We start from the raw sequence: 23898 nt of genomic DNA on the forward strand, positions 1-23898 counted from the left end.
AAATGCAAAGCGACCAGCTTTCAATGAACAAGCCACAATCGACTTATGGCAAAGTTGTAATCGAAACGAGCCTCTTAAAAAGGCTGCGTTCTTATTTTTTACTCTTTTCATCCTTCTTTTATTCAGAAATCGTAGCGTTCGTTTCGCAAGCTAAAGAAAATGAAGCACTCTTTATTTCCTTTCCTTTATTTTCTCAGAGTACACGAAACAAACCAAGAATTCATCAAAAGAGTTATTATGTCATACCCTGCAATGGAGCGAGCACAGGGTACTGTTTGGATAATGTGGCCAAATAAATAATCTTTACGACACTTGTTATTGAATGAAAATTTTTGTAAGATATTTAATGAAATTGTATGGAAAAATTAAGTCAAATATTTCATGAGAATAATGCCAATAGAATACATTGAAATCGAAAAAAAATCATCGAATTCGTAAGAAGCAGAAAACAGAAAAAATGGTTCGGATATTGTAAAAAATTTCTATGCGATTCACTCGTAACTGTAGTTAGCAATAGTTTGTACATATGTATGTGGGCAGCGAAGTACTGTTCTTGAGTTTATATGTCTACTTATATATACATATATATATCTCCCAATAATGTTTCAATATATACTTATCAGACCGGTAGAAAAGCAACAACCTTCAACAGAGGAACATATAAAAGCTGTTTAAATTTATGTAGTATTTAATTAAAATAGAAAATTAAAAACTATAATAAATTTTGGTGTTTTTTGTAAATGACAAATTTATCCATGGTTTATATGTACGTATGTACATCTTAAATATGAAAAGGGACCAACATTTGTAAAGAAATGTCTTAAAAGGGCGTAAGAAGCCAAATGTTAATGAGATCAATTTTCTACCAAATTAATGATTTTTGTTTTCTTTTTACTTTTAACATAAAAATTATTTCTACTGTAATTTTAACTAGATTTATTTATCAATACAAAAGTATCCGTACAGCAGTAGTTTCTACCACTGTGTGGCATGAAGGTTTTATGAAGGATATCGGATCAAAATGGATTGCTTAGTAAATCTGATATTTTTGGCTGAACACTAATCAAAGATACTTGTAGACAACTAAGTGATGTAAGAAGCTTTGACAAATATGGATTACAAATATGATTATAAAATTAAGAATACTTTGATACTAAATCATTTCTTTCATTTTTATTGGGTTGAGTAAATTTAGTTATACCTTATTTTATAGGTTAGATAAATAGCCTTATTAGTGTACAAAGAGAGGTTTGGAAAGATGTTAGAGCGTTTTAGTTACGGCAAAACGAATTATACAAATTCTCTCTTTTCTCAATTTATTTTTAGGTAGTTTCGAGCTGGGAAAGTTTTTGCAAAATTCTTAGTATTATTCTTGTCGTATAAAAATTAATGTTAAAAGTATTATACATACATATATACTTATAAGGGTTGTTTTGCTTATGCATACACGTTAATTCGGTTCACGTGGCTTTGTGATTTGCTTTTTTATTTTGAAATAAATTTTAGAGCTTTTTCGTGACTTCTTATTTGGACGCTATGATACGAATATTAACCGCAGTAATTTCTTTGCCACACATTATATGAAGTGGCCACTTGTGAGGACTTCAAGTGTTACTTGAGTGTTGGAGTTTTTCGATCGCTAAATGCATTCGCAGAGGTTCATATGTGCATATATCATACTACTAAATGTTTTTGTTCTTGTAGTTGTTAGAATTCGTCCTTCAACGGCGTAGAGTCCCACGGCTTTGTTTATAGCCACAAGCTCAGTGGGATAGGGTTGGTAACTCTGGTATGTAGTCTTGTGGGAAACACTTCGTTTTTTGAAAAATACTTTGTCAAGATAAACGTAATTGAGCTAAAATTGAAAGATTAACATTAAGGTAAACGAAACTTTTGTTCGTTTTGAAAAATGTCTAGTTCAAGGAGTCTAGTTGTAAATGCCAAATCGATTGATGGTCATGTAAATGTAGAAATTGTCCGTGGTGAAGAAGGTATTTAAACTTATAAATTGAGGTAAAACTATAATCAGGATCGGTTTAAAACAATTTACTGCCAGAGCAAATACCAAATTCACCGGATTGGAGGTATTTTTCTTCCTCTGCTTCCCCCGGCGTTTATTGCGTCAAGTACTATCGGAGCTGGAGCGTTTTCATCCATTCGAACAGCAAGACCTAGCCAGCGTAGCCGCTGTCTTTTAATTCGCTTAACTAAGTCAACATCGTCGTATATCTCGTTCAGCTCAACGTTGCATCGACTGCGGTATGCGGATGCCAATGCACAAAGGTCTATAAATCTTCCGCAGAATCTTTCTCTAGAAAACTCGTAACGTAATGGGAGCCAAGTTGCGAATGCGACGACTGTTTTTAGATGACAGGAGATATTTCGTATTGCCCTCGTGCATTACCAGACATATTTGCTTCGCTCCGTTGTCCAACCTGGAGAAAGCAGAACTAAAATCGCCTTTGGCCAATGATATCGATATCATCGGTGTAAGCCCGTAGTTATACACGCTTGTAGAGGATTCTCTATTCAGCTTTGCAGCTCGAATTATTTTCTCCAGCAGTAGATTGAAGAAGTCGCACAATAGAGTTGCCTTGTCTGAAACCTTGTTTGATATCGAATGGCTCGGAGAGGTCCTTCCACATTTTAACGGAGCTTTTGGGATACCAAATTCAGTCATAGCGGCATAAAGGCAGCTCGAAAGCAACTTTGAAATTGACGAAGTGGTGATGTGTCGATCCTCTTTTCACGGTTTTTCCCAAGATTTGGCGCATGGTGAATATATATACGCATAGTTGTTGATTTTCCAGGCATAAAGCCACACTGATAAGGTCCAATCAGTTTGTTGACGGTGGTCGTTAATCTTTCACATAATATTCTCGATAGAACCTTATATGCGATGTTGAGGAGGCTTATTCCACGGTAGTTGGCGCAGATTGTATGGTCTCCACTTTAGTGGATTGGGCAGAGCACTTAAAATCTAATCGTCGGACATACTTTCGTCTGACCATATTCTACAAAGAATCTTGATGCATGCTCCGTATATTTAAGTAGAATTTTCGAGCATTACCTCTGTCGGACAAATACGTACTTACGTATTTCGGTCTCTCTATTTTGTTGTCTGAAAATGCGTCTCGCTTCCCTCTTCAACTCTTGGTATCTATCCGAACATATACCCTATACATATAATGATTCGCGAGTTTCCACCTGAATTTTAAATCATTCATCATTTCAATCATCAAAATGTGTTTTGATGAAATCAAGTGGACACATTTTCTTAAAAGTTAAAAAATTATATTAAGAGTTTGGCACTCAATATTAATGGAATTGGTCTTGGTCTAAATCTCATATCCTTGATATGAAGAATTTCGAACCTTTGGTTGACTTTTTCACATGAACTCAATATACTACAAATTTAGCCTCTTCGGTGGAGTTAAGTGACTTCGCGATTTTTTTAATGTTGAACTTAACTAATCGGTCCGGTTTGTTTTTATAAATAAATTCATTCATGACAAATACAAAATGATTTTTTGGCGTGTTTATTTATTGGGTGTATAATAGTTAAAAATATTGTTGAAATGACACGTAAAAAAAAGGTTCTGCAAGATGTCCACGATGGCGGATTGATAAAACAAAAGTTACTAAAGGATTATTAATCTGTAAGAAAGTCACTATCGCACTATGGAGCGTGTTTTGTTTTTTTGAAATTTTACAAAATGGCGGCGGTTTGAACAAAAAGTATCGAATTTGGCCCTTTTTTCGACAGTTTTTCGTAGAAAAAATAGAAAAATTGCAAAAATAAATGGCCACATAGCGCGATAGAGAACGTTAAAAATGCTCTCTTCAAATTGGAACTAGATATCTTCAAAACTTTTCCCTTGAGAGTGGAAACCGTTTTGAAAAATACCATTCTGAGAAAAATGCGTTTAACTCTCTGTTCCTTTTCTACAAGAAACGCTGTAACGACCGTAATAATTTGAAATCGATTTTTCGAAATTTTCACACTGAGACGATTCCTTAAATCATATATACCACTTTTGAGTATGAGTTAAGCATAATTTTTATTGTCGGAAAGTAAAATAAGGTAATACAATTAAGTGAGTCTAGGAACTTCAAAATAAGTTAATACGATGATACCAACTTGTTATAATACAAGTACATATATGGTATATTATATATTATTATATTTACCTAATGGAGCATATAATGGGGTAACGTTTTTATAGAGAAAAGAAAACTCTATTAACATATCTGCAAATGCAATTGGTAGTAATCGATAATAGACACAGCACTTGCCTAATGTGGATATTCAAAGTATGAAAATCTTTAGAGTACGAACGTGACGTTATGTATTTTCTACAGATATAATATTTCTGCAAAACACAGGACGCTCACATACAAATACCGTCAATATTGTTATTGTTGTAGCCGTTATCTAAAACCTGTTTGAAGGCGAATAAGCTAAGTATTGTTAGCAACATCTTGTAATGAGGTGGAAGTGGTTTTATATGTGCAGGTTTTAAAACTTTGCCTAAAGTTGATCCCGCCGACCAATCGATTCAATAATAGTCACAACAGGGTTTATATAAACCAGTACTTGACTATTGACTATGTAGGATCAGATTGTTTTGCATAAATGTGTCTTTCCTCCTCGTATCGTATATACAAAAACAAGAAAAAACGTTAACTTCGGCTGCACCGAAGCTAATATACCCTTCACAGGTGCATTTCTATGTGTTCAGTTTGTATGGAAGCTATATGCTATAGTAATCCGATCTGAACAATTTTTTCGGAGATTACATTGTTGCCTTAGAAAGTAATCTATACCAAATTTGGTGAAGATACATTGTCAAATGTGAAAGTTTTCCATACAAGAACTTGATTTCGATCGTTCAGTTTGTATGGTAGCTATATGCTATAGTAAGCCGATCTGAACAATTTCTTTGGAGATTACATTGTTTCCTTAACCTGTTCCAATTTTTGTGAAGATACATTGCCAAATGTGAAAGTTTTCATTCAAGAACTTGATTCCGATAGTTCAGTTTGTATGGGAGCTATATGCTATAGTTAACCGATCTGAACAATTTCTTTGGAGATTACATTGTTGCCTTAGAAAGTAATCTATACCAAATTTGGTGAAGATACATTGTCAAATGTGAAAGTTTTCCATACAAGAACTTGATTCCGATCGTTCAGGTTGTATGGTAGCTATATGCTATAGTTAATCGATCTGAACAATTTCTTCGGAGATTACATTGTTGCCTTAGAAAATAATCTATACCAAATTTCTTGAATATATCTTGTCAAATGTGAAAGTTTTCCATACAAGAACTTGATTCCGATCGTTCTGTTTATATGGCAGCTATAGTATGTTATAGTAGTCCGACATCGGCCGTTCCGGCAAATGAGCAGCTTCTTGAAGAGAAAATGACGTTTGCAAAATTTCAAAAGGATATCTTGAAAACTGAGGGACTATTTCGTATATATACAGACGGACAGACGGACTACGGTTAAATCGACTCAGCAGAACATACTGATCATTTATATATACATATACTTTAAGGTCTCCGACGCTTCTTTCTGGGTGTTACAAACATCGTGACAAACTTAATATACCCTGTTCAGGGTAAAATACACTCTATTTGGTTGTGTACCTGCAAAACGTTCGAACCACAGCACGGACAGACGTGAAAATTTGCACAGTTATTCATTATTCTTGTAACAGGTCCTAACGTCGTCGACTTTGCATTATATCCAATGAATGTTGAACAAAACATTACCATATGATTAGACATAGGGTATGCCATGCCACCCTCTTCTGCTCTCCTCCTGCACCGTCATACACTACAAGTAAGGTAGGTGCTGATTTACATTATGACTCTCATAACACATTACCGTAATCGTATTTTGGTTGTAATCGTTAAAGTTTGGGTTCGTGTACTTGGTTTACGTGCATTTATTCGTTGTGATAATAATACTGCAAGGCGTGAGAGAGGTGTTTTAGTATTTTAGTTAGTTAAGACCAACAAATTAAGAGGAGGAAAGAGATTTTTAATTTGTGTGGCAAAGGATACAACTCTTGGATCATATTTGTTATGGCGAGGTAAACTCCTGATATGTAAGGGTTAAACCTTCAATATCCAAATTGTTATTGCGAAAGGGAATGATTTCTTTATTCTTGCCTCATTGTGAAAGTGCTGTTCTGGAGACATCAAAAGACATTTTGTTATTATTCAGAGTGCGGCAGTTTGGTAAGCCTGAAGTATGTTTATCGGGGCCCTACTGATTCCAGATGATCAAATGTGTTTTGATTAAAAAGTATTGCGGGATTTATCAGTAGAGAAAATTATGAGCGTGTTATTTAACAGACCAATACCAGCGGCTGTTATGTGTCGTGCATTGTGGACTTTATATTACACCTGAATACTTGGTTCAGCTGAACATAAAGGGTTTTTCTTTCAAAGTAGCAGGATTACATATACATACATTTGTAAATAAAACGCAAAATATTTAATTAGTGATCAATATTATTTTGTCGCCTTCAAAGCAATCCCCACAAGATGTAATACGCTTATGCTAAAGATTTTTCCAGTAGTCGAAACACTTTTCATAAGCGTTTTTTGGGTTGGCCTTCAGTTCCTCCGACTAAAACGGATTCTATGGAGCGGCAAATTCAGTTTGAGTATAAGAAAAAATCACACGGAGCCAAATCTGGTGAATACGGTGATTGATTGATGGTATTCATTGCGTTTTTGGCTTTAAATTCGGTCACAATCGTACTCTCTTCACCAAAATCATTCGAAAGGACTCGCGAGAGATGCCTAACTCTCTTCTCGTCTCTCTAACAATTGCCTCACAACTTTCAAGCACCATATCCTTAACTTTTTTAATATTTTCATCAGTTGAAGAGGTCGAAGGTCGTTCTGAAAGAGGCTTGTTGGTTTGTACCACTCGTAGGCTTGTGTTTTTAATAAAACTAAATCAACGTAAGCCTTTTCCAACATTCGCAACCAGTCCGTGAACGAAATTTGGTTGGAAATACAAAATTTGTAAAAAATTCTCTGTTCGATATTTTTATCCATTGTAAAAATCGCAATGCACTACTGAGGTGTACCGACTTAAGCAGCTGCTGTAAACAAACTGGCTGACAGATCGTGCTTATATTTGGCATAGTAATTAAGGACAGTCCGAACAACTTAGCAAAACAGATTTTTTTGAAATTTTAAATACCCGGGGAGCGTAATTACACTAAAATAAACATAGATTTTATGTTGTTACCTTATTTTTCATCAAGCTTAATACTGGTATACTATATAAAGGATTCTTAGGCAGATGATAAGGTTAGAAAGATTATTACGGCTAACTTATGTACATAGAAACTTACATTGGTATTACATCTTTGTATCGATCCAATCAATATAGGGCAGGTGTGTGTCACAATTTTTCACACCTTCAATTGCAATATTAGTCCTCAATTTCAGCAAAACTGTGCGTTCATGTACATATTTCTGTATTATACATATGTATAAGTATGTGTTTGACGGTGCACGTATGGTGCTGGTACATCAGAATAACTATCAATGTATATAAATGAATGCAGTGAATGTAGGAAAATGAATGGATGAATGTCTGTGTAACGGCCCAATTTTCACACAAACATTATAGTAGTAGGCAAAAGCAACAATGAACTTCACACCGTTAGCTCTTTGTGATTGGTTAAAGACTGGCTGCAGTCGATTTGTTTTACGCACATTGAAGCGTATACATATTTACACGTGCTCCTGATAGAGAATGAATTCAGTCGCGTGTACAACACCAACAACATCCGCAATAGAATCACATAATTGAGTAGGAGATACGACGCAAAAGCAGCGGTGAGAAGAAGAGAAGATAATAAATAAAGCAACGCAACAGTGGTGGCTGTGGTAGTAAGAAACGAAAATAAGGAATTACGAACGCACCCTAAATACTGTCGGGCAGAACAAGCGAACTCAGAGAAAAATTCATTGGCGGCCGATACGAATGAGAGTTGGGGCCGTGTGAATTTATTTCTAAGCGAGCTGATAAAAAATCTGCACATAGCAGTGTTACAAAGTTCCACCACTTTTAAACACTAGACATTAAAATCGCATACTAACAAATACAAGAGGTGATATTGCTTTGAAATTTGCTGGTTTTGCAAAGCATTTATTCATAAATATCTGGAAAAAGAATAAAAAGCAATGAATGATGAATGAGGTATGGAAGAATGAATGTATGTACATATATAGAATTAATGATTATAAAGAAACAATAGTGTGAAAAGGAAGACAAATAAAAATGCAAAGAGGAACCGAAGGTTGGTAAATGTATTGCTGGCAATTACACAATGGAAAGTGTTAATTTTCCCCCTCTCCAGTACATTAAAATGTGTATGACTCCTCTAACCATTTTTGCTCATTGACTTTCGTTTATACTAAAATAAATAATAAGTATCTACATACATACATATACATATTTACATAAGTTATTATTTACATATAAAAATTTGATAGAAATGTATAGAAGACAAGTATGGAAGGGCTAAGTTCGTTATTCAACAATTAATATGCGCTGATACCCTTGAGCTCACATAATTAAGTCACTGCATGACAAAATTACGTTTCAGAATATAAAGTCATCGAAGTAGTTTTTCATTTATGTATATGATGGTATGGAAAAAGGTTCAGTCATCTGTATCGAAATGGTTAAGAACATATTTAATGAAATAACTAATGTGGTTGGTGAAAATTTTAAATTGTTTCTCAGTTGATCAATTGTTTCTTGTATGTGCTCACATAATTAAGCCAATGTAACATAAGTTGTTATTGCAATGCAACGATCTACGTAAAAAAAATATAAATAAAAATATACATATATATTAAGAAAGTTAAAAGTGTATTGTTTTAAAATTTAAATACGTTTGAAATCGGGAAATACTATTAATGACGACATCCAAATAGTACGGATGAGCCAGGTGAATTCCAAATTAGATCAAAATGACTGGTAGTATTTACAGAGACATTTTAGCAGAACACTTAAATGGAAAGTACGCTGATGTCTCACCACTATGTTTGATTATTCAGCAGGGTAACGACCCAAGGCACTGCTCAAGGGTCGTTAAGGACTGGCTTCCAATGAACCACATCAAGGGCCTGCCTGAAGCCCGGACTTAAACCCCATAGAGAATGTATGAAAGATGATTAAGAGAGCAGTTGCGACAAGAAACCCGTCCAATAAGGCTAGATTTGGCAAATTCTAAACTACGAGTCGAGCATTGGTTCGGACAAAGGGCAAACGCAGTTCCCAACAAAATACTATACTAAATAAATAATTTTTTGACATCGAATTCTTTTATCTGACACTTTTTGTTGCAGATGATTTCATTATGTGAGCACGAAAAATACTTACCAATGAAGAAGAAAATATATTTTCGTTTTTACATTAAAATTAAGCTTTAAAAAACTATGAATATAACACATTTACAGTCAATTAATTTAATTTTGTGAAATTTTTAAATAGACATAACGAAATATATATTTATATTTCACTAAATATGTACTTTTAATTTTTAAAACGAAAACTAAATTTTATTAATGTATAAATAAATTTCTAGACGTACGATTTTTGTGTTATTCTACATATGTACATATGTATGTATATAATAGGTATTTATCCGGTAATATTTAACCATAGAAACCAGAGTCCTTGAACTTATCGCGGGAGAGTTCATTGTACATACATACATCCATACATATGACAAAAAAAATATTGTTTTTAGCGCTACATTCAGTGCCGGACAAAACATATTGGACTGATGGCTATGAATGCTAAAAACATGTCGTATACTCCAAATTACAATTTTGGATATAAAAAGGTATTTAAATATAAAGGCATATTGTTTATTGAGTGCAACAATGAAAAACCTTATAATTTTTTTTAATAGTTTACATTTTAAACAAAAGAAATTACAAGTACCCAATATTAACTGCGACAAAACATATTGGACTAGTCGCAGTTTTTCTCAATAAAGGTCGAAAATTCCGTTATTTTCTAACGATTTTGTATGCTTTATGTAATTTCAACAACGACTTAAAGAATCAGTAGCGAGCATTATTTCAATTAAATTAAGAGACACTAGATCTGTGACCATCTCACCATCGTGGAAAACTACCCAAAGCTACAAACCGACAAGACGATTCAAAAATACTTACAGAATTAAAAAAGTTTCCAGATAAGTCGGTAGCGAACGTGGTTAAAGCCTTAAATTTGAAAGTTGCAGGTGGGCTAACAAGTTATAGGGCAGCTAAAAAGCCTTTTATGTATATCAAGAAAAAGTCAACTTATCCGATTACAATTTGCTCGGGAACACATCAACTGGTCAGTGAAACAATGGAAAACAATAGTAATGATTTTCTCATGAATCAAAATTTAATTTGAAATATTCAGACGGAATGAGAAGAGTTCACTAACCAAAAAAATAGGAGGTTAGATCCCCGATATTGCTAAGGCACGGTTAAGCATGGTGCAGGTGGCATTATGTATGGGGATGTTATTCTGAGTTTGGTGTTGGACCTCTTCATCTAATCAATGGCATTAAGGATCGATTCTTATACAAAGACATCCTTGAGAACATGATGCTTTCCCATGCCGAGTGCATTATGCCACTTTCATGGTCATTTCAACACAACAACGACCCAAAGCACACGTCGAAACTTGTGACAAATTGGGTCGGAGCTCAAAATATTTATGTTAAAAAGATCAGCTCAATCGCCGGATCTCAACCCTATTGAGATCTTTGGGATATAATAAATAGAAGGATTGACAGAGAGGGAGTGAATGGAGATAAAAAAAAATTGTTCCAAGCTGTCAAACAAGCCTGGTTAAGCATTCCACAAGAAGTTCTTAGCAATCTTATAGCTTCAACGCCAAATAGATGCAGTGACGCAATTAAAAATAATGATTATGCTATAAAATATTATATAGCAATCATTATTCCAATATGTTTTGTCGCACTGAATATTGAATATGTTTAATTTTTTTCGTATAAAATGGCATGGAGTCAAACAATTTCTAAGGCACATATGTATGTATGCTTTCATAAAATAAATAGTTATTCTTCAAATCTGAGTGATTTGTTTATATTTAAAATGATAATTGCGAGAATAGGAGATGATAATGTAATTCATAGGTATGAGTCCAATTCCAAGCTCAATTTTCAAGGACTATTCCTCAACTTATTCTTGATCATAACGTTTAGTTGCCGGCATTATTTCTTGTCCCTCTGCCTCGTTATCTCCCGGTGGTCCCAAAATCAACTGATGAATAGCAATTGAAGAAATTGTTATTCAGAATATGTGTATATAGTGTATGTATGTATATTATTGAATTAGGTACAAAAAGTCAAAGTGGTATAAGTGCCCTTTTATTTTATCTACATTCCAACGTAGGAATATTATTTATATTTGTTGTTGTCAACTGATTAATAGCCGGGAAGTCGAGTGTTGTAATTCAAAACAACCTATGTATGTTAGGATAATGTTCATATAAACAGACCAATTTATTCAATAATTAGAAATGATAATACACAGGCGTTTCTTTAAAATAGCGAAGTTGAAGTACTTATATTCAAACGATGTATACACATTTACGACGTTATAATTCCCCCATTTTAACAACTTCCTTAAAAAGAGTATTGTGCTTAATATCCTTTTCAGAAAAATTAAAATAATAATAACAATAAAAGCGTGTAAAACGGAGACAAAATATAAATAATTAACATAAAAGCATATAATGGACTTTGATAACGAGAATCAAGTAAGTTATAAAAGGGTTTTCACGTGCACATTATGTACGTAACAACTACCATTCTATAAACGATTCTGTTCTTTACGCCTTTCTCATATTGTACCGTTTGTATTAACAATATATCCTAAAAGCCACTCTCCCGCATTCTCACCAAGGGACGCAAGCAAACAGCTCAGTGACAGGGGAAGGTGAGTGTTTAGCACAATTGGCAGTACAAAGCCAAATGTATTGCAACAAAGACACATTGACATCTATGCATCTCAGTGGACTACCGCCAGGCTCACACATAGCAAAGAATAGAGCGTACAAAATGCAATAAAGCAGTGCTGTGCGTTTTGCTCATTGGCAAATAACAAAGGCAGAGTTGGCGCATGAATACCTACAACCATCCCCAACATCAACACTAGCAAGAACAACAACCATAATATAACTGCCACACTAGCCTCTAGCAATGGGCAATAATAGTTTTATTGCATTGCCCGCAAATATTGTTGTCTTGCTTTGTCTGATGATTAATGTCCGTCAATCTGAAAGCAATTGCCATTGGCTCTCCCCTGCATTGTACGTCAAGCTTTCTTTTCACTCTCTCAAACGAGTATGCGTCAACGCTCTTCTTTGACTGCGCCTAAGTTCGCCTTTGTGCTGTACGTGTACAAGCGAGATAACTAATGTGTTTGCCTCTCTCACCTGTGCGCGTTGAGTAAAATGTGTGTGCTTCACTACGTTGAGGAGAGTGTGTAAGTGCCTTTAGCGGAACACTGGCGAGTGTTTAACGCTGAGCGACAAAAATCAATTTGCCTAACATCGTTTGTATATAGTAGCGGGACAACATTGTCTACACAAGCAAACGTAGCTGAGCACTCGTAGGCACAACATAACAGTCGTGATATAATAGCGCTCTGTAAACGGTCTGAGAACATATAATATATTGAAAACGATTTATTAAAAGGCGAAAGAGCGAGCGAGTGAGAGGTGTACAATTGTTGTGTTCGTACCTTGTTTAAATTGGTATTGTTTCATTCAGGGCGGAATTGTGTTGAATGAAGTGAAAACTGGATATTCATAACTTGTATACTTTGAGTTGTGGATGGTCGGAGATTGTCGTGCAGAGAAATCAGTCTGTACGAAGCTGTTGAAGTGAATAGAACTACAAATAATTGCACTGAAAAATAGTAAAGAACCGTAAAAGGAAGAAAATAAGAAATACTATAAATATTTCACAGAACAAAGAAGCATAATATCAGATGAACAAACGTGAAAAGCAATAAGAAGTAATAGTGTCAAAGTTATTTTGAAGAATATTAAAGAAGAATAGTGAAAAGTAAATATAGAACATAAAGTTACGTGAAAGTGAAAAGTTATATACAAATACAAAATACCAGAATGACGACTTTGTCTTCACATCCAAATTACGGTTTCCATCTAAGCCAGGCTTTAGATGTACCCACTCCAGGCGATTATGCTCCACAAAATAATCTCAGTCCCACCGATATGGATATAAAGCGTGTAATGCATTTTTCGCAAACTGGTAGCTTAGCTGCTATTTCTGCAGCCATGGGCGGCTCTCCAGTAGGCGGTCATGCAGCCAGCAACGGTAACTCCATTATGGGTACAGCCAGTATGGGTCATATGGGTAGTGGAAGTGGCAGTCTTGGTGGCAATATGAACAGTGGCTTACATCACTTAGCTAGTGGCAATCATCATATGCAAACTGCCGTCGGGCATCAGACACTCTCGCCCAACTCCTCAATCGGTTCTGCTGGCAGTATTGGAAGTCAAAGTTCCATTGGCGCTTTAGGTCATGGTCAGGGGCTCAATGGCAGTGGCAATAATGGTGGTGGCAGTATCCACCATCATCCTACATCGCCGGGTCAGGAAGGCCACATTAAACGACCAATGAATGCTTTTATGGTATGGTCTCGTCTACAGCGTCGTCAAATCGCAAAAGACAATCCAAAAATGCATAACTCAGAGATTTCTAAACGTCTTGGTGCTGAATGGAAACTGCTAGCTGAATCTGAGAAACGTCCCTTTATCGACGAAGCCAAGCGTTTACGCGCCCTACACATGAAAGAGCATCCCGATTACAAATATCGCCCACGACGTAAGCCGAAGAATCCCCTAGCTGGTGGACCACAAGGACTACAAATGCAAGCCGCACAAGGTCAGCATAAATTGGGTGGTGGTACAGGCGGAGCTGGTTCTGGTGCCTACAATCCTTTCCATCAATTACCACCATATTTTGCGCCTTCACATCATCTTGACCAGCCGTACCCAGTACCGTATTTCGGTGGTTTTGATCCCTTGGCGCTTTCCAAATTGCATCAAACACAGGCTGCAGCCGCCGCAGCTGCTACAAATCAAACTCACAACGTACTGGAGGCTCAAAAAGCACCTCAGTTGCCACCAACGACACTGAGCAGTTTTTATTCCGGCATCTATTCAGGCATATCAGCGCCTTCCTTATATGCCGCACACTCGGCAAATGCAGCGGCGGGGCTCTACAATTCATCGTCGACATCATCGCCAGGCTCTTCACCCGGCACAATCACACCCAACGGCATGGAATCATCAGTGTCATCGGCGATGGACAATGCGCTGAGGCGACCGGTGCCGGTGCTGTATTAAACATTAAGCAAAAATATTAGTAGTTTTTAATGTAGAAAGTACAATTGGCGTTCAATGCGCTTTGTTAAATTTTTTATTAAGAACCAATACCTCGAGAGGCCCCGGAGTTATTATATGTATCTGTATAGATATTTATTATCTATAGACACACTGGGTAATATACCAAAATGTATTTATTAACAATATAATGTATTGGAAGTAGACACAGATTCCTTTACCAAGTTATCATGTGATTTAAGTTATAGCTAAAATTAAATGTCTTATTATTATTAGATTCTCGTTTTTGAAATATGTATGTAGAAAATATTTGGCTGGTTGGCCGAAGTACTGATTATTTCGCCAATTATTCGTAAACATTCCAAAATGTTAATAATGCAAAAGTGTTTTAGACACAAATCACAATTTAAATTAATTTATTTTAAAGGCTTGAGTGTATGATTTCTGCTGTATTATTGGTTTCAGTATCACTTGTATACGATAAATCGTCACATTTGTTATTGTTTTTAGCTCTGTTTCTCTCACTATTTTATAAAAATAAATCATTTTAATTTTGCATCGAAATCTTATACTACATTTTTGTGGTTTTCATACATTGGAGATAGTTTTACGATATAATTAGTCTTATGTATAAAGAAATTGTAAATATTAATTGAAAATAAAATTTTGATTGACTTGACTAAAAAATATGAGTTTTTGAAAAGTGGATGCGGCCCCGCAGCCTATTAGTTTCAATGTAAGTATATGTATGTATATACTAGGGGACCCGACCACGCGATGCTGTGGTATGCATTTTATACTATTCAATACAGTGAAAATTTTATTTACGAATAAAGGGGAAATATTTTTGTCGGCATAACAATCCAAGGGATTGTACAATTGTACTCTAATTTTGAATGTGTTTATACAAATAAATTTTATTGGAAATAATAACGAATTTAAGGCTGTTTTCTCAGTGTCCGGTTACCAGACCAGTTAATAGATTTGTCCGCTTAATAGATTGTACTTAATACACATCAACAATGCCCATGGTTAATGGAGATGTCCGCTTAATAGGGCGTCCACTTAAGAGCGCTTTTACTGTATTCTTTATTTATGAATTTTCTTAACTATCCTATCTTTTAAGTTGGTTCAAACTGGACACAGTGTGCTAAATTTTACTAAAATCGGTTCAGTAGTTTAGGAGTCCATCGCGGACAAACAACGTGACACGTACTTTTTATATGTAAAGATATAAAACCACTAAAGCTAAATTACCCAAACTTTGCACATCCCAACGTAGTGTGAAAATCTCTCTACTCAGAAGATAATTTCTCCACATATAACGTTTATGTTGGAAGCTATCAAAAGTGTCTTAATTCACTAAATAATGCAGGAACTACTACACCACTTTCAAGCAAAGTTTATGCATAATACTATATACAACCATAACCGCACTTAACCTGTTATATACATAAGTATGTACATACCTATCTATCTTTTCACAGTATACAAACCAAGCATAAGCCTTTTAAATATATTCCGGGATTTTGTAACTCTGGTGTTGCAATCCGACACAACTTTATCGAAAATGTTTACATTTCTTACGTTGTCTGTGTTGTTTACAGTAATTTAAAATATTCATCTCGGCCAAAAAATCGAATTAAGTCGGAAACATTTTCGCGTAATTATTTTTTACAACTTTCTTAATCAAATTCTTAACGATGAAGCTCCATCAAGCGCCAGTGTTTATCGATGGTATGGTGAATTCTATCGACGATCACGCCAAGACGAAATTCGTGAATGTCGTTTGTTGTTGTTCCGGAAACAATTAATGCGGAAACTGATACCATCGTAAGATTAAGACAACTATAGGCATTAGTGTGATCAGCAAAATTTAATATTTAATGGATGAACGTTTTGACTGACGAAAAATGCGTTCGCGTTGGGTCCAACACAATTTGTCAATTGCTCAAAACAGACTCGTGCACACTGATAGAAAATAAGGCAACGATGGTTCGAAACACGTCTATCTCATCGTGACGGTTGATTGTTCATGGATTTACGCGTATGAGCCCGAATGTAAACAGCAGTCGACTGTAAGAGTGTTTCCCGAAGAGTCGAATTCAACAAAAGTTATTCGCGTATGAATCATTTCCAAGCAAATGGTTGCCTGGACATGTCGCAACCATACCAATAGAACAGAGCTAGAGCAGTAAATTCTGAGTGGTACATAACTATTTGTTTGACAGTTGTCTTTCAAGAAATCAGGAAAACCAACCGCTGAAGACGTCACGTCGACTGAACTTTTGAGCACTCAAAACATCGATTTGATTAACCATCATTCTAACTTGGCATCGAATAACTCCGCTTTATTCCCGTACAATCAATGTCAATGTTTTTCGACTCCTGAAGGGACATGTCTTGGAAATGGAACAGGGTGGCGGCAATTGATTCAAACACATGCAAAAGTGTATAGTCTTAATGGAGAATATTTTGAAGAGCAATTAAGCGATTGTAATCATTTATTCTTGATTAATATTTATTCCGGTTCGCTAATCTCGAAATATACAAGGTAACCATTGTATAGCACGGTTTTCATGATGGATTTGAATAAATAGAGTTTGGTTTTGACGCCCATGTATGTTATTGTTCCGCTTTATTTATATGATTAGCGATGTCCACGAATGTCCCATCTTTTGGGGTAATTTTACTACCAAGGTAGCAGAACTCCGTTTTTCTGTTAATCTCTTATCCACAGATAGTGAAATTGGTGGAGTAACCGCCTGCGCTTTTTGATATAAATTCAGTTTTAGACATATGCATATTTATTTTAAGCCGATTGTATTTGCAGCGGAGCTGATTTGGTTTAAATCCGGCTGATAGTTCAATCTTCTGATAGATAGCTAAGCGATATCATCCTCGTAAGCTTGTTCTTCTATATGTTTGTAACTCCTGCCAGTGTCCGAAAAATGAGCTTTAGGATCACACATGGTCTATTGGCTCTACTTGCTGGTGATTACGGGCGTAATGAAAACTAATTAAACAAAAGCTCTAGAAGTTATCCTCGACATCCGGTCATTATACATTTAATTCAGCTAAGAAACAATGCTCACGGCCAGCCAGATCATGATTTTAGGCCAACGGAGCCAGGCTAGGCGTCACTACGGCGACCTTGTTAATGAACTCGGGTTAAGCTGGCAATGCGAGCGATAAAATGAAACCCACGAGGAACTAAAAACATTTTCATTCCCCAGTAGAGAAGTTAGGGCAAATGATTGTGTGTTCGACAGTTCCAACTGCGAAATCTACATATTCACTGACGGATCAATGGGTGGAACAGGAACAGGAGCTGGCTTCTTCTATAGTAACCCATACACAGAATGCAACTTCAAACTAAATGACTAGAATCTGCTCTAACCAGCAAGTCCAAAAACATTCTGGTTGATAGTCAAGCGCCAATTAGGGACATGTTAGCGCCAATACTACGTCTTCTTACCAGCCAGGTGGAGACAAAATTCCCCTAAGCTGCCCCAGACCATTCAACTCCTTCAAGGGTTGTTTGACGTGGTGGACCCTAGAGGAACACCTTAGGCTCTAGATCACAAGCAACAAAGGGCATACTAACAAGCTACTTTGGGGCAGTGTTGATAGTGGACAGACCAAAACGCTCCTACTTCTAGGAAAATGGGAGCTTAGCAAGATTATACAGGGCATCTACTAAGATTCCACCTTCAGAAAATGGGTTCAATCAGATATGCCCTTTCACGTTTCTCCGCAGAGATTTGCATACACCATTTTTGCAATAATCAGTTTTGGTTGAAAATATGGGAATCAGTTCAATAGCTACTACCCTTTTTTCTCTCTGCAAACTCCTTACACATTGCTCTCTGCAATGTGACAGACATTTGTACACGCCGTTGATATCAATTTGTATAAAAATTGGCAAAGCTAGGGATGTGTTATATGTGGAAAGTACTTCCGCTACTAAGCTACCGCCGACACCGTTCTCAGAGTCATTGCACTTACTTAGTCTTCTCATCGCGAGAAGTTTACAATCCTAGAGAAGGAGATAGTGTTCAATATGAGTAATATTTTATCGAAATTAAGTGAATATTTTTTTTAAATATACCGTATTTTATCGATATGAATGTATCGGACACGTCTCAAAAATGAAGATAAGCGATTCTCTGATCTTTAACATAAGTTTATAAAATTCCAAATATTGATTGTTATAAACTCACGGTTTCGTCGAATAATGAATGTAGAATACTTAGGCAGCATCTTTTTATTAACACATACATATGTATGTATGTAGCAGCTATTTTCGATGTCTGGATCAAATAGGGGATTAGGGATATTAATAGTTGAGTTCGTTCATAAGTGTATGTGAGAAGGAAAAACAGTTACTTTAGTTCAATTTACATACATATATGCATTTAATAATCTCTATACTTTTTGTGAAAATTTGTAAAATTTGTTTGAAAGTAATCACATATTGTGTACGATTTCTTAAAGTGCTTACAAAATATATATTTAAAGCAAAAGTTATTTACTGGTCTTTCACATTCACAATTCCATTTTTTTTTAAATGGAAAAAAGTCATCTCAACAACTCGATCGGTGTAATTGTGTTACAGAAAGCAAGGGCGCACTTGTGTAAAACAATTTATATGTATTTTATTAATTCAAATCAAATTTTTACAACTTATTTCTGGAGAAGTATTTTCAACTAAGAACATTGGTGTAATCGTGGATACAACGCCAGATGTTGCTCATGTCGCTCTACGATAAGTTTGAGATATGGATGATGATAGAAACTGTTGAAAAATTTATAGAATTTCTGCGAGATACTGGCCGAAATGAACCGGTAATGAACTGTTGTGAGCAATCTTATGATTTATACACAGGAGTACAGGAGTACTGTCAAAAATGAAAATGATTATTCCATTAGCAGAATATGTTGTCTTGTACAGCTACTATCAAGAACTTGATAGTTCCTTTACTTTATCAATACATCGTTGGGAAATATTAGGTCAGCATACAAGTTTAAGACCTAAAAGTCTTTATTAAAATCAGTGGTCTGCTCGACTGATGCTTGTTATGCGTTAGAAAAAGAGGGGACTGGAATAATTAATGCACCGCTAATTTATTGCTCAAAATTGTTCATGATAAAAACCAACTACTAGATTCTGATCATTGTGTGGAATGTTATTTAGAGATCTTTTTAATGCTGCAAGTATGGTCAATCTGCGATACAAATCTATGGTTCTTTGCAATTATTTTTTGCAAGTTCTGAGATACAAGCAATTTCCTGAATATGAACAAAGTGCTATAGTACTGTGGGGAGACCAAGTTAATTAGCATTAGGGTACAGGGCGCAAGAAAACCCGAAAATTTCAAACAGATGAGTCACGAGCGATTTAAATTGTATCTATATCTGGTCACGAAAGCTTTCGAATCAATGTGTAGTACTGAATATTAGATACTTTGAGCGCACAATTGGCTTGACGTAAAAATATTATTTGTATGACAGTTTATCTGAAGTAGACTTGAATGTACTCAAAGGTCTTGCAAATAAATTAGTCGAGAAGTATCCTGGCTTAAAATATTCGAGATGTTTGTCCAAATGTAGACATTATTCTAAGTATGCTTTTGTACTCACAACAAATTGTTCAAGAGAAAGATTGAATCATGAAAAGGGTTAAAACTTACTTACGCCCAAGTATGTATGTACCCAGATGGGCTAAATGTTTTGGCAATACCGTCTATTGAAGCTCAACTAGTTCAAGAAATAAAATACAATGACTTAGTTGGCATTTTTGCATGGAAAAGTCACGAAAAATACATTTACAAATTGAACAATATATTTACATATGTACATATATTTTGTAAATAATTGTATTGTTATTAAACAATAATCGTAATAAAAGTTGTAATAAAAAATTTGTAATTATATATTTTAATACAAATTGTACACTTGCTTGCTGAACAAAAAGGGCAGCGTAGTTGACGGAGTCTATGACTGCAGTGTGCCCAAATCATGTGGCAACATAATATTCTGAAAAATATTTTTATACGTACTTCTGTCCATTATACCATTGACATGATGAATCGGTCCCATTCCATGAACTGAAAAACCATCCCACATAAGTACACGTTGGAGGCAGTGTTTCACCGTGCTGTTGTATTATATAACGTGACTTGAGGCGTTGCCGTTTCGGCCTTCGTACCAGCTTAAACACGTTGAATCTTTCATATCGTACTTCGATTCGTCGGAAAAAAGTACAGTTCGCCATTTTGTAGTCGAGCATCGTTGCAAATTCCAGTCCCGCCTGTGTGCCAGTCTGTTCTTTAAAGAAATATCTCTTGCACTACTTAAGTTAAAATATCCAAATTTGCTCAGAACCAGTCATTTAAGCATTCCAATTGGCACAATTAAAATGGATGAGTTCGGGTGATAGCCCTGTTCCGTTATAAACTACTAAAAGTAAGGTGAAAGTAAAAATAAATAAACACCCCCGAAGATTTCAATTTTATACCCCGGATGATGCAAGAGCACTTTATAAGAGTCGGGGTCAAAAAGGAACGATGAACGTGGCATTAGCAGACTTTTTTAATTGGATAATTAAAAACATTACAAACAAAGAGTTTTGGGTTTAGGTCATCAGTCTGAAAAAAAAAACATAAATACTTTAAAATTTCAGCTATCGTTAGAACCATGGTAAAAGAAATATCACTTCGAAATAGAGCTGGATGATATAAATATTTAGTTTTTTTTTATTTATATATTTTACATTTTCTTCATAATAATCGACTTTGTATAAATCTGGAATCGTTACATTATCATTGTTTAAAATTATTTTTTATTTGCAGAAAAACTTGAAGAAATCTTGCGTTTTTGTTTTGACACAAAATTACTAGTCTGATAGTGACCTGCATGCGGTCGTTAATATCTTCGGTGTTTTGCACAGAAATTCTTCAAAGATCTTATAGTATATACTTAAGTATATCATAAGATATTCTCAATATCAATTCAAATTTTTTCAATATTAATATTTCAGCTTTTAACTTATTTGTACAAGAAGAGTCATATAGAGAAATATTAAGGAATATTTGTTTGTGCAGTTCAAAACCCCTTAGTGCAGATATGTACGTATATACATAAATTAGCTAAATTTTTACAAATATAGGACTTTATTTTTCTTTTAGAGAACTTAATAATTATTTTATAAGAGTTTGTGAGTTTCCAGTTCAATATGAAAGCTGAATAATAAATATCTGCTAAATAAATATTACTAAACATTATTATTTGCCCTCATAAAATGTACTAAGCACACTGGCAGACATACATACATACATACATATATTATTTCTATTTTTAAATATAACAAATATTTTGCTGTTTTCTGAGCAAATACTAATGATATGACGTAAAACATATCGAAAAAAATACTCCAATTTAACGTATTACACTAAATATTAGTCAGATTTCCACCTTTTCTTACAATAGATTCATATGTTACACATATGTATGTCTGAAAGTATGTATGTATGTATATGCATTAGCTTTGCGGCGATAAATAATGTAAGACAAATGTTTTTATTTTATTTATCTGACATTTATTTGATTTCCAAATTTATGTGGCAAACAATGCAAGCAAAGCTGTTCAGTATGTGCTCGAATATATGTAAATAATGGAGTAGAAAACATTTTGATTGTCTGGAATTACCGAAACGTGTATAAATATTGTATTTGGAACAAAATATCAGAAATACATTAACGTCACGTTATACGTCATTTATAATCAAATACTAAATACATACATACATATGTAACATAACAAATAGTAATGTAACATACTATGACCCAACTGTGCCTCGGACACTGTCCCCGAAATTCGAGCTGAAAGTTCTGTGCAAATATATAGATACCGTAATATCTTTAAAAACTTGACATACAAGATAATGAGATTCCAAATATAGGCAGGTTCTTCTGCACCTGGTCTTTCCTCTGCTTCCTCCGGCGCTTACTGCGTGGCATACTCTCATGGACTGGACCTGGACTGTTTACATCCATTCGGACGACATGATCTAGTCAGGGTAGCCGCGGTCTCCTAATTCGCTGCACTACGTCAAATGCAAACATTAAAATTCGCAACCATAATGATAGGGATTGGTCAATTCTGAATGAAATTAGAGCATAACCACGTCAACTTTCTTTCACTTTATCAGAGTAAAACTGTAAAGAGTTTAATATAAAGTTCTATCAACACTTGAAGGTGTTTCTCCGGCTTTGATGCGTGCAAGTTGCAATAGTATGAAATATTCGGTTACACCAGAACTTAGCCCTTCCTTACTTGTAATTACATATTTCTTTTATATTAAGTTTTTGGTATTTCATATTAAAGTAGAAACGTCAAGAAAATCGAGGAAAGTTGTAAAAGCCACAAATCCCCTCCTTTCTTTTGAAACTTATTATTGCTACAAATGAATAATAACGGCATACTTAATGCAAATTATCAATTACTGCGAAAAAAATTGTAAAAAAATGAACACTTCACCAAGTAATTTGGCTTTAGCTGTGATTTGAATCTTGTCCTCGTTAGTCCAAATCTACCTGCTTTACCTGCGGTTAATGTTTTGTTTAGTTAATTACCGCTTTAAAGAGAAAAAGATCGCTTTCATTTACTATAGATGAGTAAATTTTTTAAGGCGGTGCCGCACTTTCATAGGCGGTCAATACCTGAAGGATTTTTAAAGATAAGTTGTCAATGTTTTCGTAGTGACGGTCAATTGTTTTAATCCGCGAAGTAGGCGTTGTGTTTGAGATGTTTTAAATAGAAACAAAAAGTGTTTTGTGTAAACCAACTATTTGTATGAAAATGTCACAAGGTCGGAGGGATTAGGTTAAATCTTCAGAAAATTTTACATACGATTTTCCCATTGTTGCCAAATGTTTTTAATGTTTTTACCAATACGTCAATATGAAAACTTCTGATGAATTCTAAGAGTGTACATACCTATATATTCGCTATATGCTATGGCGGTTCAATATCGCGGATTCTGACAAATGAGCAGCTTCTAAGGAACGTGTGCAAAATTTGAGTAAATATATCAAAAACTGAGGGACTAGTTCGCGTATAAAGAGACAGAGGTCAGATCGAGTCACCCACGCTTCTCGTTTATAGTAGATGCACATTTTATATGGCCTACGACGTTTCTTTCTTGATGTTACAGACATAGTGGCAAACTTAATATACCCCGTTTTGGGTATAAATATTTTTGGTATTGTACGAGGAGAGGCATAAAATTAAATCATTAACAATTAAGGAAGAGCTAAGTTCGGGTGTAACTGAATATTTAATAGTCTCGTAATTTGCAAAGATCCTTTGCTGTCCTCCATGTTTCAGGGATATACGCCAGCGCCAGGCTATCTCTCATCAGATGAACAAGGTAGAACAGTAGA

The 23898-nt window shown here is 35.1% G+C and overlaps 1 protein-coding gene across 1 annotated transcript; it reads left to right on the forward strand.

The window, feature by feature from the left end:
- The first annotated feature begins 12685 nt into the window (after positions 1 to 12685).
- Positions 12686 to 14455, forward strand: LOC120777532 (SOX domain-containing protein dichaete). The gene has a single exon (XM_040108915.1). It carries the CDS (start codon positions 13210 to 13212, stop codon positions 14452 to 14454), a length of 1245 nt encoding a protein of 414 aa, XP_039964849.1. The 5' UTR covers positions 12686 to 13209; the 3' UTR covers position 14455.
- Positions 14456 to 23898: the final 9443 nt, after the last annotated feature.

The sequence above is a fragment of the Bactrocera tryoni genome, chromosome 5 (genome assembly GCF_016617805.1).
Source record: "Bactrocera tryoni isolate S06 chromosome 5, CSIRO_BtryS06_freeze2, whole genome shotgun sequence".
Classification (NCBI taxonomy): domain Eukaryota; kingdom Metazoa; phylum Arthropoda; class Insecta; order Diptera; family Tephritidae; genus Bactrocera; species Bactrocera tryoni.